Raw genomic sequence first — 18,100 nt, forward strand, 5'->3', positions numbered from 1 at the left:
ATTTTTATTTTGTTGTTGTTAATTGTTATCAATTGTGTTGTAATTTTTTTTTATTAATAGAACATATTCATTATAAAATGAACACAAACTTATGAGTATTTTTAATAATTTTTAGAACTTACAAGTATAAAATAATATTTTTTGAACCTTCACCCAAACTTGAAAAAGTTTGTGGCTTCTTTTTAAGAGTGATTTAGGAGTAAAAATTAACCTCTTAGTTATAGTTAGAACTGTTTTTCTCGAGTTTCCTTCCCAAGTTCCATTTAAAAATACAAAATTTTAGTATTAAATTTCGAAGTTTTATAATAATTATTTTGTTAACTTTTAGTTGTAAATACAATGTTTATAGGGCTAAAAAAAATCGCATTTGACTTAAATATGGATTTCACGAATCAAGCAATTTCATTGATTTGGTTCTTGCTTAATACTATGAAATATGAGAAATTCTATTCGAAATTAACTTATAGAGGACAACAAAAGTAGTTTGGTTAGCAAAGAGAGTTTAAAAACGCAAAAAAAGTAGTCTATCTCATCTATTTATAAAAAATGGTCGATTCATGAAGTAAAATCGGATATTCTCAAAACATATATAAATAAGTAAACATAAGTTCCACGATCGATTAAAAAAGATGAGCAATATTAAATTATTAATCAACACTAACACAATACACTACTATATACTCATGCTAGCTATGCATGTACATTAATATACATCATTTTCTACCTGATATATAAGATAATAAGTCGATAACATATGGTGGAAATAAAGAAAATAAGTTGATAACATATACTATATAAGTAACACAAACCATATTAAACGTTGAACTAGTACGTACCACAAAACAAAAACTTCAAGTTTCACCAAGGTTCATATTCCAAAAACGAACAACATTCTCAAAAAATTCAAGGATTAATACTTCAGTCTTTGATACTTGTTCGTTCGATGCCTCTTCTAGCCTTGTATTAGCTATGTTTTCAAGTGATTGACAATATTGTTTGAAATTCTCACTGCCCCATATTTTACAACCCTCTTTCATTTCATTTGGAGTGTTATTTCCTTCTTCTAAACAATGTCCAAAACCATTGTGATAAACTGATTCCACTGCCCATAAAATGGTTACTGCCTCTGAATACTTCACTTCTGGGCTTGTCAAACGTTCGAAAAACCTGTATTATAAATTCATTATTATATGAAACCATATAGTTAATTGAAAAAATGTATGATAAAATTAACCACTACAAGAAGTGAATGTAACATAATTAACCCCTAAAGAGGATCATGAATACCATTTGTCATGTCATTAGAGTAATTATTGTAGGTTATAACATATGGTAACTTTTGCCTAGTTAAAACAATTAGGACAATAATATAATTGTCCGCAATAAATTTTAAAGTGATAGAAAATAAATTGTTATCACAAATAAAATATGCAGTAAAATAATTTTATTGATAAACATTATAGATACAAATTTGTTTATCCCTTGATTCTCCTCTTCTAGATCTCCCCTTGATTCGAGGGCCGTTGGTGGCGTATTCCTCGAACTAGGATGATTTGAACTTAATCTTCCTCAAAAGTTTTGTGAATGAATCTTATTGAAGTGTTGATTATCAAGAAGAGTCTTGACATATCTTAATCTTTTTCTGAATATCCCTAAAGTTTAAGAGTTTATGTGACTTCTGAGATGCCTCTTCAGAGGGATATATTACCTTCATATAAGCATGAACTAGGATTTAGGGAGGAGTAGCCTCCCACAACGCTAACTGAAATTAAACCCTACTTGTAGAATCTACGAATTTAAATGTATACAATAATATTTAGTCAAATCACATGTGTATTAAAATATTCACTAAATATTTGAGAGTGAAAAAGTTATTATTGGATATTAATTAACTAAAGGTACCATAAATTCCAAAGTTTAGATTCTCACCTAAGCATTATTACCAATAGTAGTAATTAGCAGTGGAATTATTGGAATTCCTCCTCCAATCAAATTAATTAAATCAGAAGTTTCGAATTTGAGACGGAAACAAATAATCCTATTAGAATCACCAATAGAAATAGGCAGTACCATACCATGCTCGAACTCAGATCATTACAGAATTCAAATTTGATTGGCCTCAATATAAATATTTAACATCAGATTAGCCAAAGTAATCAAGGACATGCTTGTTGTCATCAACAACATCATTTGTCAATGAAATGTGCCACTTGGGAGCTTCTTCTTTTAACCAACAAATCTCATCATTCAAATAGCCCAAAACAGCCAATATGAGTTCAACATCAGAGCTATCAACTGACTCTTTCCAAGCTTTAAGCAAAACACTAGCTGCAAATGGTGCCAAAGCTATTTTCACAAACAAATATTCCCTTTCCTGCAGTACTTCAATTAACTTAGTTCAATTATTTTTTAAAAAAACACAACTTCATCATCATACCCCTAGCAAAAAGAGCTCAATAATTAAATTTGTCAAAATAATAATAATAATAAATACACAATATTATTACCAGCCATTTTTTGTAAGAAGAGAAATGGATAGAACCATCATGGATTGAATAAATAAAAGGATGTCTAGTAGCTGCAGTATACTCTAACTTATGTTTCCTTAGCCACTTTTCTATTTGTGTTACTTGTTGTTTCCCCTTATTGCCTCCTTCATTATTCTTTCTCTCCTCCATATCTAATTAATTAATGCCTATGCTACAAGTTTGTTTTTTTTTTGCTTTTAGCTCTATATTTGCATATTGTTCTTGTACTTAACTATATATAATTTACTCACTTTTTATATACTCTAATGTTGGGTGCTCTTAGTAGTTACTTATCAGAAGCGTCCAGCAATAAATCATATAGACACGTGTTGAGAAAAATAGTGTTTCTTTTGAGAAGCCTCCACCTTCTGCTAGACATGATAATTATGATTTTTTTTTAGACAATCTCTATTTCATAGTTATATTAAAATTAAATTAAATTTAAGATTCTGAAAGTACAAAATGATGATAATATTTTGTTTTTTTTAGTGAAGCGTTCGATATTTATATTGAGGCATGATTATGTGTCCAATTAAGCCAAACAAATTTTGTATCTTATCAACGTAGATTGTGGTATAGTGATGAAATTATTTCATTCTTAATCAGAGGCATCGAATTCAACCTCGTGATATGGAGAAAATTCTGTTGGGAGAGCAGGTCCTGCAGTGCGCGATCCAAATTTAATCGGGGCTCTAATACAAACTTCGAACACCGAATAGAAAACCAAAAAATAATAATTTGTATCCCAACAAACTAAGCCAAACAAATAAAAACAGTGAAGTTACTTAATATGGCGAAACTTTTCTGTTTGAAACCATTAAAAGCATCTTTTTTTTATTAGGAACATAATTTTTTGAATTATTTTTCAGTGATAGTTTTTAATTAGAAGTTAGATAACAAAGTGTAAGATTTAATTGACATGGGTTAAAATTATATAAGAGCTGGGACATTTGGGGAAAATGTCCATAAATAAGACAAGTTATAATTTTACCTATTTTGATGGTAAATACTCTTTTTTTTGGTGAAAAATATATTCAATCAAACACATATTGGAACATGTCGGTCCATAATTTCTTTCAAGTTTTCTGTAAATGATAATTTAATGATTTTTTTTTTTGACATTATAAATTCGTATTTTTTTATTGTCGACTTATGTGTTATGTCTAGCAATTGACGAGTTCTCCCAATCAATATATGTATTAGATTGAAAGAGCTAAACTAATGTAAGTTCTCATATAGATAGAAGTCGATTTGATACTTTCTTCAAAGTAACAAGTAATTAGTGTCATCTCTATTAGCTCAACACCAATCAAGATTCCCCAATGAATTCCCAAAATTCTTGTTATCCATTTGTTTCAATCCTCAATTACTCCTCTGAGATTTAGTCAATCGAGTAACTTATTCGTTTTTTATTATTTATCCATCCGAACATATACACATGAATCCGCTTAAAAATAAGATAATTTTTTTCTAATTTTCGTATGAGATTCTTTTCTTCGTACAAATACTCAAAATCATGGGTAAAAAAGAATTTTCTTTATAATCTAGTAATTTTTTGACGTAACACTGACTACTAAACAATTGGTATCAAGATCTATCCCTCTGTCAAATTGAAGCATAAGAATACGAGCAAACTCTTAGGGATTGTTTGGTATGAGGTATAAGGTATAATAATTTCAAGAATAAAATGAAGGATTATTTTATCCTACATTTGGTTGGAGGTATTAGACAGTCCTATGATTATTTATTCCATTATTTATACCTTAGAGATGAAATAAGTTATCCCATATACATGGAGGAATAACTTATCCCATTACATGAAGGAATAACTTATCCCGGGATAACTTATTCCGGGAAAATTAATCCCATAATAATTTGTTCCCAACCAAACGACCCCTTATAGTCTATTTGGATAAACTTTCTTGAAGCTGCTTTTTTAAGTTGGAAATTTCAATTTTTCATTTTCAACTTTTTCAAAGCTGTTTTGCCTTAACATGAATGTTCAAAAACACTCTCTTCATCTATCCAAACACAATAAAAGAGCTTAAAAGCTATTTTAACTTAAAAAGTACTTAAAATAAGCCTATCTAAACAGACTCTTATTCTTACTTGCTTGACTACTAGTTTTCTACAATCATTTGTTTTAAGAGATAATAAAAAAAGAAAAAATATCACAAATATACAATTACATAACTTGTATTGTAAAAATATAGCTCAAAATTTACATTATAAATATTTCGATAAAAAAAATTCCAGCATACACTATTATATATCTGGTTTACAATAATATATAATTTTTTCATATTTTATTTTTACAAAAATATTTAAAAATTTGACATACACTATTATTGTACACCCAATATATAATATTATACAAAAATATAAAAGGTATTTATACATTCATATATAATAATATATAATATATTATTTTTTTAAAATGGACTTTCGTATTTTTTTCTTGAATCAAAGCATCATATTCATCCAAAAACACTTCAAAAATTACACCAAATCATCTCAATTTTCATATTTAGTCTCCTCAATACGTAGTCGATCTTTTGCAACAATGCCTACTCAAAATAAAGCTTATTTGTCAAAATTCAAATTTCAAATTTTGAAGCGAGCTTCAATAATGATTGCCTATGGGTTCAATGAAATATCAATAGCACTTCACAACTCCAATAACAAAGATAAAACAATGACTTAATATGTAAATTTTTCCAAAAGTAGGAGTCATTACCAATCAATCATTCAACTATATATACATATGAGATCATTCATTTCACTCTGAATAAGCAAACAAATAAATCAGTTAATTATCGTTGCGCCATTACTGCAATAGTCACCTTCATCAAAAAAATTATCAGCAAGTTAACTATTGCCAAATTCTCATAGCAATAAAATCACATTTAAAAATTTCAACGATGGACAGAAAATGGAATGTGATAGGAAAGAGAGTGAGAGTGTATTTTGGATGGGTAGGAAAGAGAAATGTCAATAGATTAGTGGCTATATATGATAAAATTTTAAAATTTTGGCCTATTTTGACTATGTATTTGGGTCAATTATACTTTTAACTAATTATCTCATAAAAATAAGGTGTAGGAGCAACAATTTAGAAGTTTTGAGGACCAAAGTGCTTATAGAAATCAATTAAAGAGGTCAAATCATAATTTTAGCTTTAAAAAAAAAAAACCTTTGTTGTTTGATTCCTCTCCATTTTCCATCACCTCAAATCAATCTTTGCTACATTTTCATGGCAATATTAATGTACATATCCCCCTCATATTCACCACCAATCCTTCAAAACCCATCAATCACCAAAACCCATTTTCCCTTTTCCCCAATTCACAACCCCAAATCAAAAATTTGCCCTAAAAGAAAACAGTTTCTTGTTTTTGCAGCAGAAAATGGGGGCAATAATACTGAAGAAAATCAAGAAAATGGGTTGAAGAACAATGGTTCTAGCAACGGAAATGGAAGTAATAATGGTGATGGTGGAGGAAAGCCCAGATTGAATTTAAGATGGATGGATCTTTTGTTGGATCCGGACCCGGATAATATTGTGGCAGTTGGGTTAACGGGTCTGTTGACATGGGCTAGTGTAAGTATATTGTGGCAGTTGTTTGTGATTGCACTGGCTATTCTTCTTGCTGCTCTTAAGTACTCTTTTGTTGCTGCTCTTCTCATTTTCATACTCATTACTCTGCTTTAGCTATTTTTGGGTAATTCCCATTTTTGTGCACTAAAATTTTAGTGTAAAGTTAGTATTTTTATTTTGTTTAGCTTGAACTCTCAGAAGTGAATTGAAACTTGGTTATATGCTAAAGTTCCTTCTTTTATCATCCTCTTGTTTTTGTGTTTGTTATTTTTATCTTTTTTGGACTGCTTTGGACTGTTTTTCTTTGAGTCTGAGGTGTATTGGAAACAAGGTCTGCCTACACTCTATCCGTGCCAGACAGACATCACTTTGTGGGACTACAATGGGTATGTTGTTGTTGTTTTTTCTTTCAGTTACTTGCAGTTTTAGAACCAATCAATTGTTTTACAGAGGAAGCAATAATCAAAAAGGGCAAAATAATGGATCTCTGAACAATCACTTGAGGAATAAGAACTCAATGAGGGCTAGAGGCAATCCAGGATTTGAACTTTATGGGTTCTAAATTTTAGGTTAGCGATATTATGTGTTAGTAACTTGGTTCTCAATTTAAGTTTTGTATATATTTAGCGAATTTCTTGATAATTTAAACTAAAACTAGTTGGCTAGACCCATATGTTGGCTTCTACCTCCGCCTTCTGAATGCTTGATAATGCCAAAAAGCATACATAAATCAGGATAATGCAAATACTTATTGTTTTGGAAAATCTGAAGAGAATACTGCAATGAGCTTCTAACAGCCATGAATTCTCTGAGAGAAATTAGAAGCTTTATTCATCGATAGATGATTACAACTCCAAATCATATTGGAAATTATATAAACAAGTAATTGATCTAACTCTAATTATGAGACATCAAGAATGGATGCACTATAGGTGATATAGTGTAACTGAGCTCAAGTTAGTTGGAGAGCCTTTGAGCTGAAAAATCTACTCTGATCACCTGCATTAGATACTAAACTGGAGCTCCTGTGTGCTGCTGCATTTGTGGAAGAACTGCATGAACTGGAGTTGCACAGTTGCTATACAAACAGGTTATGAGCAATGACTACATAAATTCTTTTGATGCTTTCACCTTGTATATCAAGAACCAGTGGTCTTGTGGTAGAATAGTACCCTGCCATGGTACAGACCCGGGTTCGTTTTTTCGGCTGGTGCATAACTCACCTCCACAATGTAGGGCAAGGTTTGCGTACATTCTACGCTCCTAGGCCCTACCTTGTAGGATTAAATTGCGTTTGTTATTGTTGTTGTTTTGACCTTTTTATCTAATAGTACAATCAAGAAAAAAATGAATTGGTTGTAATAGACCTTTCCAAGCTAGAAAGAACTTGTCTTAATCCGATATCTTTGTAGAGTTAAGTGGGTGGCTGATTGCTCTAGATTGTGTTATATTCTTCAAGGAATGATCTCCCAGTTACACCAGATTGTTTGCTTAGACCGAGCCTTCAACAACCTTTGGTCGATTGAGCACTTCCCTAGTGATATCTTACGAAGATGTTTGAAGTTCGCTCCAAAAACAAGTGTGTCTATAATTAGTCATAGGAGTTCCGACTGAATGCATGTCGAATGTTGTTCTGGAGCTTGCATAAATCGAAGAGACGCCTGGCTGAAAGTAACTTGGCAGGGTCGTACCACTTTTGTATTCTGAAGATCAGCTATTGGCCTCTGGATATTATATATGTTGGTACCTGGTGTTGCTGCATAAGAAAATTCTGGTTTTACCATTATGAAATATTTGCAATCAATTTGAAGCTATTTTGCTCGGACTCTCCAAAAATATTGTCATACCCGTGTCGGATCCTCCAAATGCACTACTTTTGGAGGATCCGACACGCACCCATTGCTATTTTTGAAGCGTCCCAACAACACAGATTTTGAAGTCAAAGAAACTTATCTAGTAAAGCTTGTGAAGTTCTTGCTTGCATGGACCTTTGCCCTTTTCGTCAGTTCTCTTATCAGTTTAACAGTATATGTGCACCCTGTTCTTTAGGCAGGAGGCTCAATGGTGTTAAGGCGACTCTGAAAAGTTTCATTAACGCGGAACTCGTGTCGAGTAGACCTTGTTGTTACGACTATTCTTAATTCATGATTGTAGGGATGGATTTTCTATGATTCCCAAATACACTAAGGGGGCGTTTGGTTCACATACTAGTTATGTATGAATCAAAATGTAGAGATTTTTATACATGGACTAACAATGAAAAATTGCTATGCTTAGGTTAATAATGAAGGGATTGTTATAACGAATTACTTACTTTAAAGTGGTATTTTTTTTTAAATTTCTTTAAATAGTTAATTTCCCGCATTACTAATGCTCCTATTCTTATACACTACTCTATGAAATAACACCTAAAAGTTTGTATAGCTTAATGTGCGTATTATTTAATACTGCCACCAATTAAAAGTCGCATTAGTTTTGCGGAGATAATATTTCTTATGCCACCAAGCAAACATTGCATTGAACTCCTAAGAAAACATACACAACTTTCTCTACTTTGCTAGCTCTAAATTTCAAGGATCAATGAAGTAGCAATGCAAAAACAACCAATTGAAAATCAAGAATCATGTTTGTAATTCTCTGAGCTACCAACAAATGAGCTTTATACAATTTGATCTCTCTATCAACCAAAAAAAATATTAGATTTGTCTTCTCTATCAACCAAAAAAAATATTAGACTTGTCCTTGTCCTGGCTCATCCTTTCTATATAAAACTTAAGCAAACAAGTTACTCCATATACTGCACAATTTCACTTGAGCTACCAAAAACCCTTTCAGATTAATCTTATATAGTCCACAAAAGATCCTGATACTTGTTTCAACTTCTTTAGAAATTTACTTTGATGGTGACTAGAAACATGTCCAATTTCTGAAGCAGAGGCAATAAGAACAAAGTTATCTCCATTCCCAACATCTATCTCATACAACTCTGTGAAAACTTCTTGAATTTCAGTAATTACTAGCTTGTAAGATGACTGGTCTGAAGGAATCACATTTATGATGACAACACCATCTTTGCTAAGCAATGTCTTTGTGGCCAATAACACGGATTTCTGGAAAAACGCTAAAGGAGGAGCACTCCTACCTATATTAGCATCGCTCGAGTCTAAATCAACCATGATCACATCAAATTTACCATCAAAATCATCCAAATGCTCACCATTCTCCAAAACATAACCACAAAAACCATCACTTTCTACTTGAGTTGCGAATTTCCCAATCATTTCTAGTGCATCTCCAACACATAAACATATGGAGTTACCACTTTCCAGCCCGAAATACTTCCTTGCAACTTGCAAAACAACATTATCAGCCTCAATACCCAAGACTTGGAATCCTAATTGAGAGCTCAAAAAACCAAGAAGTGCACCTCCTCCAACACCCAAACACAGAGCTTTTGGCTTTATCCCATTTCCAATTTTCGCGTCCAAGAATGACCTGATTACTGAAAGACCCGCCACCATTGGAGTCAAATAAGGATGAACTAAAACCCCATCATCAACAATCTCAAATTCTACTTCCTCCATGTTAACAAAATCGACTTTCTTGGGTCGGATCTTTATTTGTGTTTGTACCAAATTTGGCATTCTCTTGAACCTCAATCTCCTCCTAAACTCTCTACCACCCCCATTTTCCAATTCCAACTCCACATCTTCTATCAAAATCTCCCCAACAAACTCTCCAACACATCTATCCAACAACAAACTCCGAACCACCTCATCTTCATAGCACAAAAACGGGATTTCACATAACCCACCACCTGTTCGACAAAATGCCGATTTGGGTATCAACTCAATCAACAAAGGCATCAAATTCTCCTCAACAACAGACAAATCCGCCACACCATCTGTACATAACAGGGGATTATACGAAGTGGGGTTTGTCGAATTCGGTGAATTCCCAATTATAACAAGGCGAGAGAGCTGAGGGAAGTTGAGGAGGAGTTGAAGATGACCTTGTTCGGTAGAGAAATACCAATCGGTTTCACGGTCGATCGGAACCAACATTGCAGCGATTTGAATGGGTTTTGAAGGAGCCGGAGAATCAAGAACTGCAACGCGGAGTTGAGAAGCATTGAAGTGATGAAGATGAAGCAAAGGATTTGGGATTGTGAAGGTGATGTAGCGAGAAGGGACGATGGTTTTGAAGGCAATTGGATCCAGAGCCATTTTTTTGTTCTTCTAGAAAGAGGAGGGAAAGCTCTATACGGTGAAATGGAAGAATGTAATGCTTTTATAGAAACACTTTTTGTTCGGAAAATTTGAGTCTTTGAAGTTACGATTCGACTATAGATTGTTCTAGATTTCGAAATTAAAATTTGAAAATTTGAATTTTTGAAGCGGTGATTTTTGAAATTTAAATTGCATTTAAACATGCATTTTACTTGAATTTATTTTCAATATTTGTGTGCAGGAGCGGAAGTTTTCCCAAAACCTGGTTGATACGAGGAAAATATGAGTTTTTGAAAGTTGTAATTTTTGGTTGTAGATTGCTCTAGATTTCGAAGTTAAAATTTCAAAATTTGAGTTTTTGAAATTTAAATTGCGTTTGAATTTGTTTTAAATATTTGTGAGCGGGAGCGAAAGTTTTCCCAAAACCTGATTGATATGAGAACTTGAAAATATTTGAAGTTGATAGTTAAATAGATATTTGAAGATAAAAATCTAAAGTTTACGACTCAGTTAGTCCTTCAGTTATCAATAAATTATTATTTTAATCGTTTGGAGCATATTTAACTTTCGATTAATTGAAATATGCTCTTTTTAGTCATTTAAATTCCATCATACCAGGGTAAATTAAATAAGCATGTTTAACTTTTAGTAAATTAAATATGCTCTTTTAGTTGTTTATGTATAAATGCAATTAGACTTCATTATAACAATATCCTTATATAATAATATCTCATAAAAATAATCAAGTTTTTTTCTAAATTAATTTTTAATATTATATATTGCTTCTCAGGAAAAAAATGAGTAATGGATCAGGGAATCGGACATCGACCCTCTTGGATTCGATAACAATTGTCTTACCTATAACATCAACAATCGTTTTTATAATATTTATTGTAAAATTATCTCTTTATGTATATAACTATCTTCCTTTTTGTGATATAATTAACCATTTTTATAGAAATAGAATCTTGATGATAAAATATTCCATCTAGTATGTGTGAGTGGGCTAGCGTGAGGTAGGCTGGCTAGTTTTAAAGTAACTAGAAGACCATGGTGATCCTAGTATGTGTTTTTACATGATTGATACTTCTAGAAGACTCTGATATGATATCTTTTTTTTGATTTCTCACTTTGATGTTCGGAGTTTATATTGAAATTCGATTAAACTTGAATCGCACACTGCAGAGTTCATTTGAGGAAGACACACCTAACAAAATTTTCTCCATATCCAGGGATCATTTTTTGAGAAGTTATTTATACCTTCTTGTGATATGTATTTAGCTGCTTAGCACACTTTATCAAGCTTTATTTGTATTTTTTTACCATACATAATTTTTATTGTTCTATTTTTCTCCTGGTGTATCCTGATACAATCCAGGGAAAACACACACCCTAAAAGCTAGTTACTATTAAGGTAGGAGAACCCAAAGTTATATAAGCTTCATATCACCTCTCCATATAATCAATGTGAGACTTTTTGCATTAGGATCATAACAAATCACCATGCTCCACATTCGTCATCCTCGACGGCTTTCACTTATCACAAGTAGGTAGCTCTTTTTCAGGTAGCCCTTTCCGTAGCACGGTGGGCACGAAAGGTGATGGTTGGCTCTGATACCAATGATACAATTCAAGAAGAATCACACCCTAAAAGCTAGCTATTAAGGTGGGAAAGCCTAAAGTTATATAAGCCCTACACCAGCTTCCCATTTAGCCAATTTGGGACTTTTTGCATTAGGATCTTAACATATCCAACCATCATGACTATATTATTGATGATTAAAGTAAACTCTCGAATTAACAATTGTTACTCCAAAATTATATTTAACAGTCTAAAAGAAAAATAATTACCTAGTCTTTATTGTCTAAATCAAAGTTTTGGGAAGAACTTGAAAGAGAGTCAAAAAGGGGAGGCCAAGGAAGTCAAAAAGGCTGCCTCCCTTTATAACTTTTCATTTTACAGCCTTTGTTGAATTGAAATGTTGGACATTTCAAATGCCTTTTGAAAACACGTAAAATAATTTTACACGTTTTCATTCTCCTATAAATATAGGGCCTCTTATCCTCATTTAAATCATCCCAGAAAGTGAGAGTAAAAATACAAAGAGAGTTATATACCAAAATAAATATTGTAGTCTTTAGTGTCCTCTTTAATAGTTGTTCCTTTTACAATAGAGAAGTGTTAATTATTATTTTATCCTTGTATTTGAGAACTGTGTACTCCATATTTTTATAGTGAGATCCTTCTACCCCGTGATTTTTTCCTTCTATTAGTTAGAGGGGTTTTCACGTAAAATTCTCGTGTCCAATTTATTTTCATATTATTTGTCATATCAAACTTTAGTTGTGGTGCTTTCTCACCCAACAGTGGTATCAGAGCTCTTGGTTATTCTATTTGTTTTATGCGAAGATACTATTCATGAATAGTAAATTTTCATAAATAGTAAATTTGGTGAATAGTACTATTCACATGAATAGTAAATTTCGATGACGGTATAGTTTGTCACAATTGTTCGAAAAAATATTCAAAAATGATCTAGAAGGGTATGCAGCAAATAACAATGTCTTACAATAAAATTTGACGTTGAAAAATTTAATGAGACTAATTTCTCATTGTGGAAAATGAAAATAAAAGCGATATTAAGAAAAGACAATTGCTTAGCTGCAATTGAAGGCAAACTCATAGACTTTATTGATGTCAGCAAGTGGAACGACATAGACAGCAACGCAGTTACTGATCTACACTTGGCACTAGCCGATCAAGTGTTGTCTAGTGTGGCAGAAAAATGGTTGGCAAAAGAAATATGAGATACTCTTACGGGGTTGTATGAGGCCAAATATTTACATAATAAAATCTTCTTAAAAAGAAGATTGTATACTCTTCAAATTGCAGAGTCCATGTCGGTTACTAAACATATCAATACTTTGAATACTCTATTTTCGCAACTTACAATAATGGGTTGCAAAATAGAGGGGACTAAACGTGCGGAGCTTCTACTTAAAAAAATTTCTGACTCGTATGACCAACTCATCATCAATCTAACGAACAATACAGACAATCTAGTTTTTGATAAAATTACAGCTGCTGTCTTAGAAAAAGAAAATCGGCACTAAAACAAGGAAGACAGACAAGCAAGTTCGCAGCAAGCTAAAGCCTTGATGATGGTGAGAGGAAGTCCAACGGAATGTGGCCCTAGTGGGAGTCACAATCACGGTAGATCTCAATCAAGAAGTAAAAAGAATATCAAGTGCTACAACTGTGGCAAGAAAGGGTACTTCAAGAAAAATTGTCGGTTCAAAAACAAGAGTGAACACCCTGAGCCATCAAATGCTCAAGGGAATATTGCATGTACCTCGGATGATGGTGATATTTTATGCAGTGAGGCAATATCAAATAATGAAGGCAGAAAACATTTCGCTAATGTCTGGATCATGGACACAGGAGCAACATCGCACATGACTTCCAAGAGAGAATGGTTCCATCAGTATAATCCTATCTCAGGAGGTTCTGTGTTCATGGGAAACGATCATGCTTTGATGTTATTGGTATTGGTTTCATCAAAATAAAGATGTATGATGACACGGTACACACTATCCAAGAGGTACGACATGTAAAAGACTTGAAGAAGAATCTATTGTCTTTAGGACAACTAGATGATAATGGATGTTCATATAAGACTCATGGTGGGGTCATGAGAATATCCAAAGGAGCGCTTGTAGTAATGAAAGCGAAAAAATTTGCTGCAAATCTATATGTGCTTAAAGGTGAAACACATTAAGAAGGAGAAGCATCATCCGCGTCAGCAAGTTCATTTGAAGAATCAAAGATGATATGGCATCGTAAACTTGGCCATATATTGGAATGAGGTTTGAATATTCTTGCTGAGAAAAAGCTTTTTCTAGGGCTCAAAAATGTTTCACTACTCTTTTGTGAGCATTGTGTTATCAGTAAGCAGAATAGACTGAAGTTTAGGAGTTCCTTTGCTAAAAACAAGAAAATATTAGATCTGGTCCACTCTGATGTTTGGAAAGTACCGGTGAAGTCCCTAGGAAGAGCGAAATATTTTATGTCATTCATCGATAATTACTCTAGAAGAAGTTAGTTGTATCCAATCAAGAGAAAGGCAGATGTTTTTCTAGTTTTCAAAGAATTCAAAGCGCGGGTGGAACTTGAATCTGAGAAAAAGATAAAGTGTTTGAGGATAGATAATGGAGAAGAATACACTGGTGATGAATTTAATAACTTCTGTAATCAAGAAGGTATTAAACGACAGTTCATGGTGGCATATACTTCACAACAAAATGGAGTAGCAGATCGAATGAACAGACCTTATTGGAACGAACAAGAGCTATGTTGTCAACTGCAGGGTTGGAAAAATTATTTTGGGCAGAAGCAGTAAAAACCGCCTGTTATGTGATCAATCGGTCACCATCAACCGCAATTGATCTGAAAACGCCTTTAGAGATGTGGACAGAAAAACCAGCTGATTATTCTCACTTACATATATTCGGAAATCTTGCTTATGTTATGTACAACACTCAAGAAAAATCAAAGTTGGATCCAAAATCCAGGGAATGCATTTTCTTAGGGTATGCTGATGGAGTCAAAGGGTATCACTTGTGGATCCCACAACCCGCAAGGTGGTAATCAGCAGGGATATTGTATTTGTTGAAAATAAAATACAAGCAAAAGAAGGTAGAACTTCAAAAGAAAAATCAGAGACTACTACAGTTGAAATCGAAAAAATAGAAGAACTTCCAGTTTTTTCTAAAGCAACACCAGAGCACGAAAAATAAGAGCAAGTTGAGATCGAAACTCCACAAGTTCGACGGTTAACTAGGAAGAGAAGAGAACCATCTTGACACTCAGATTATTCTATAGAGAGTAATATTGCATACTGTCTACTAACAGAAGATGGAGAGCCTTCAACTTTTCACGAGGCTATGAAAGACCAAGAATTATCTCTGTGGGTGGCAGCAATGCAAGAAGAAATTAAAGCTCTTCATAAAAATAAAACATGGGATCATGTTCAGTTACCACAAGGAAGGAAGGCCATTGGAAATTAAGGCCATTGATTCAGATTATGTTGGTGATCTTGATAAAAGTAAGTGCACCACAGGTTATGTGTTTACTTTTGCTGGAGGAGCTATAAGTTGGGTTTCAAAACTGCAATCTATCGTGGCTATATCTACGATGGAAGCAGAATATTTAGCAGCTACACAAGCTAGCAAAGAGGCAATATGGATGCAGATGTTACTAGAGGAGCTCGGGTACAAACAAGAGAAGGTTGCTCTATTTTGTGACAGTTAGAGCGCTTTGCATCTTACAAAGAATCCAGCATTTTATTCAAGGACAAAGCACATACGAGTTCAGTATCACTTCATTCATAAGAAGGTGGAAAAAGGCAGTGTGGATATTCAGAAAATCACACTAATGACAACCTAGCAGATATGTTTACAAAGCCGATCAACAGTAACAAGTTCATATGGTGTCGATCTTCTATTGGCCTAGCAGAAACGTAACATTACAGTAATTGGATAGAAAGAATGGTGTGAAGACTTAATTGATTCTCAATTAAATCTTCAAGTGGGAGAATGAAAGAGAGTCAAAAAGGAGAGGACAAGGAAGTCAAAAAGTCTGCCTCCCTTTATGACTTTTCATTTTACAGCCTTTGTTGAATTGAAATGTTGGACATTTCAAACACATTTTGAAAATGCGTAAAATAATTTTACGCGTTTTCATTCTTCTATAAATAGAGGGTCTCTTGTTCTCATTTAAATCATCCCAGAAAGTGAGAGTAAAAATACAAAGAGAGTTATATACTAAGATAAATATTGTAGTCTTGAGTGTCCTCTTTAGTAGTTATTCCTTTTACAAGAGAGAAGTGTTAATTGTTGTTTTTTTATTGTATTTGAGAACAGTGTACTCTATATTTTTATAGTGAGATCCTTCTACCCCGTATTTTTTTTCTTCTATTAGTTAGAGGAGTTTTCACGTAAAATTCTCGTGTCCAATTTATTTTCATATTATTTGTCATATCAAACTTTAGTTGTGGTGTTTCTTTCCTCCAACAGAACTCACTCTTGCTTCTTTGATTAAAATATGCATAGTGATCAAGTTATTTCTTTCATCAAAATTTATTATATGGCTGCTCTCACAGTAATTGATTCATGGGAAAATGGCAATAAATAATAATAATAATAATTATTATTATTATAAATACAAATATGTTAAGATGAATCAGAATGTTCAATAGCATTCAAATCTCTAGTGAGATTGAGATTGAGAGTTATACAAGCCAATTCCAGTAAAATTAAAATCTTAATCTCTAGAACTCGAGCATTGATCAGATTGGAGTATCTATGTAAGATAGACCTCAACCAGAAAACTGAAGAATAACGAGTATAAATGATTGCGTTTAGTATTTCCTCATATTGGCACTAGAGATATAGTAATATGAAAAATAGAGCTTTTAATCCTCCATATGGGATTGTTTGTACCCTAAAAAATTTAATTATTTTCTTCTCTCAAAATCAACCTAAAAGTACAAAGAGGAGCAATATTTAAGAAGTTGTTGTGCAATAATAGGTGATCCACATCCTCTCATGCATCTTACACAAGAAGAACCAACTGATGAAAATGTGATTTTGCCTCCTTAAGTTATCCACTTTATAACTATCAGACAGGCACAATATAGTAGCTATTACAGTGTCTTTCACCTAACAGAGGCTTACAGGAAGCGTCAGTTAGCTAGTTAGCTAGATGAAGCTGTCTCATGAATCTATCACCAATATTCTCCCTAAGAACAGAATCCCTCAGATAAATGGTGAAATCTATTTCTATCTCTGAATTATAATCTTGTGTTGTGTAGCTTTGAACAAGAATTGGGTGACAGTCACCACATATACAAAGGTTTTGCATAATTTCGACAGGAGATTCATTCGGAGTGTTTAAGATGCCAAAGACAACATCTATATTCTCACTATGGTACAAAAGATCATTTTGCTTTTGCTCTTTCTCAACATCATGGATGACAAATTTTGTCTCAGGAATGTAACCTTATGCTTCAAAGCTCGTGTAGAAGTCTCTTAATATCGGATAAATCTCATTGACATGGTCATATGTCCAAGGTTATTCTTGATCTGGATCCAGCTAAATCCAGGTTCTTTATTTACTTCTTGATCCAATATTGTTTCACGTACTTTGTGGACATTTTCCCACATGACTTGAGAAGAATTTATGTTTGATAATAGAACTAGGCTCCCAACTCTCGTGTACCCATGTGAAAAAGCCTTTCAACAACTCTCTGCTCAAGTTTGGTGTCATCATGATTTCGACAAGCAGCAATAAGGGCTTCCCAAATTACAGTATCTGGCTGCATAGGCATGTCTTTAATCAGTGATTCGACTTTAAAGAGTCGTCCACCCTGACCAAGAAGATCTACCATTGCAGTATAATTATTTATCATTAGTACAGTCCTGTAGCGCTGTCTCATGGAATTGAAATACACCAAACCTTCATCCACTAGCCCCGCATGTCCACAAGCACACGAGAGCTCAAGAAATGGGATTTGATCAGGAACAAGCCCTTTAGTTGTCAGTTCTCAAAATAAGAAATAGCCTCTTTATCTAAACCATTCTGAGCACAACCAGTTATAAGAGTATTCCATGTTACAATATCTCGTTCTACCATCTCATCAAAAACTTGAATGTCATTCAAAAAATCCACACTTAAAGTACATAGC

General features: G+C 33.2%; 3 protein-coding genes across 3 annotated transcripts; 1 reads left to right on the top strand and 2 right to left on the bottom strand.

The window, feature by feature from the left end:
- Nucleotides 1-851: 851 nt before the first annotated feature.
- Nucleotides 852-2,678, bottom strand: LOC129891202 (probable bifunctional TENA-E protein). The gene is made up of 3 exons (XM_055966483.1): nt 2,508-2,678; nt 2,149-2,374; nt 852-1,168 (listed from the first exon to the last, which is right to left on the bottom strand). Exons 1-3 carry the CDS (start codon nt 2,676-2,678, stop codon nt 852-854), a joined length of 714 nt encoding a protein of 237 aa, XP_055822458.1.
- Nucleotides 2,679-5,599: 2,921 nt separating this feature from the next.
- Nucleotides 5,600-6,509, top strand: LOC129899741 (uncharacterized). Its single transcript, XM_055974771.1, has one exon. It carries the CDS (start codon nt 5,782-5,784, stop codon nt 6,238-6,240), a length of 459 nt encoding a protein of 152 aa, XP_055830746.1. The 5' UTR covers nt 5,600-5,781; the 3' UTR covers nt 6,241-6,509.
- Nucleotides 6,510-8,827: 2,318 nt separating this feature from the next.
- Nucleotides 8,828-10,520, bottom strand: LOC129899730 (uncharacterized). The gene has a single exon (XM_055974765.1). It carries the CDS (start codon nt 10,350-10,352, stop codon nt 8,958-8,960), a length of 1,395 nt encoding a protein of 464 aa, XP_055830740.1. The 5' UTR covers nt 10,353-10,520; the 3' UTR covers nt 8,828-8,957.
- Between the last annotated feature and the right edge of the window lie 7,580 nt (nt 10,521-18,100).

The sequence above is a fragment of the Solanum dulcamara genome, chromosome 1 (assembly GCF_947179165.1).
Source record: "Solanum dulcamara chromosome 1, daSolDulc1.2, whole genome shotgun sequence".
Taxonomy (NCBI): domain Eukaryota; kingdom Viridiplantae; phylum Streptophyta; class Magnoliopsida; order Solanales; family Solanaceae; genus Solanum; species Solanum dulcamara.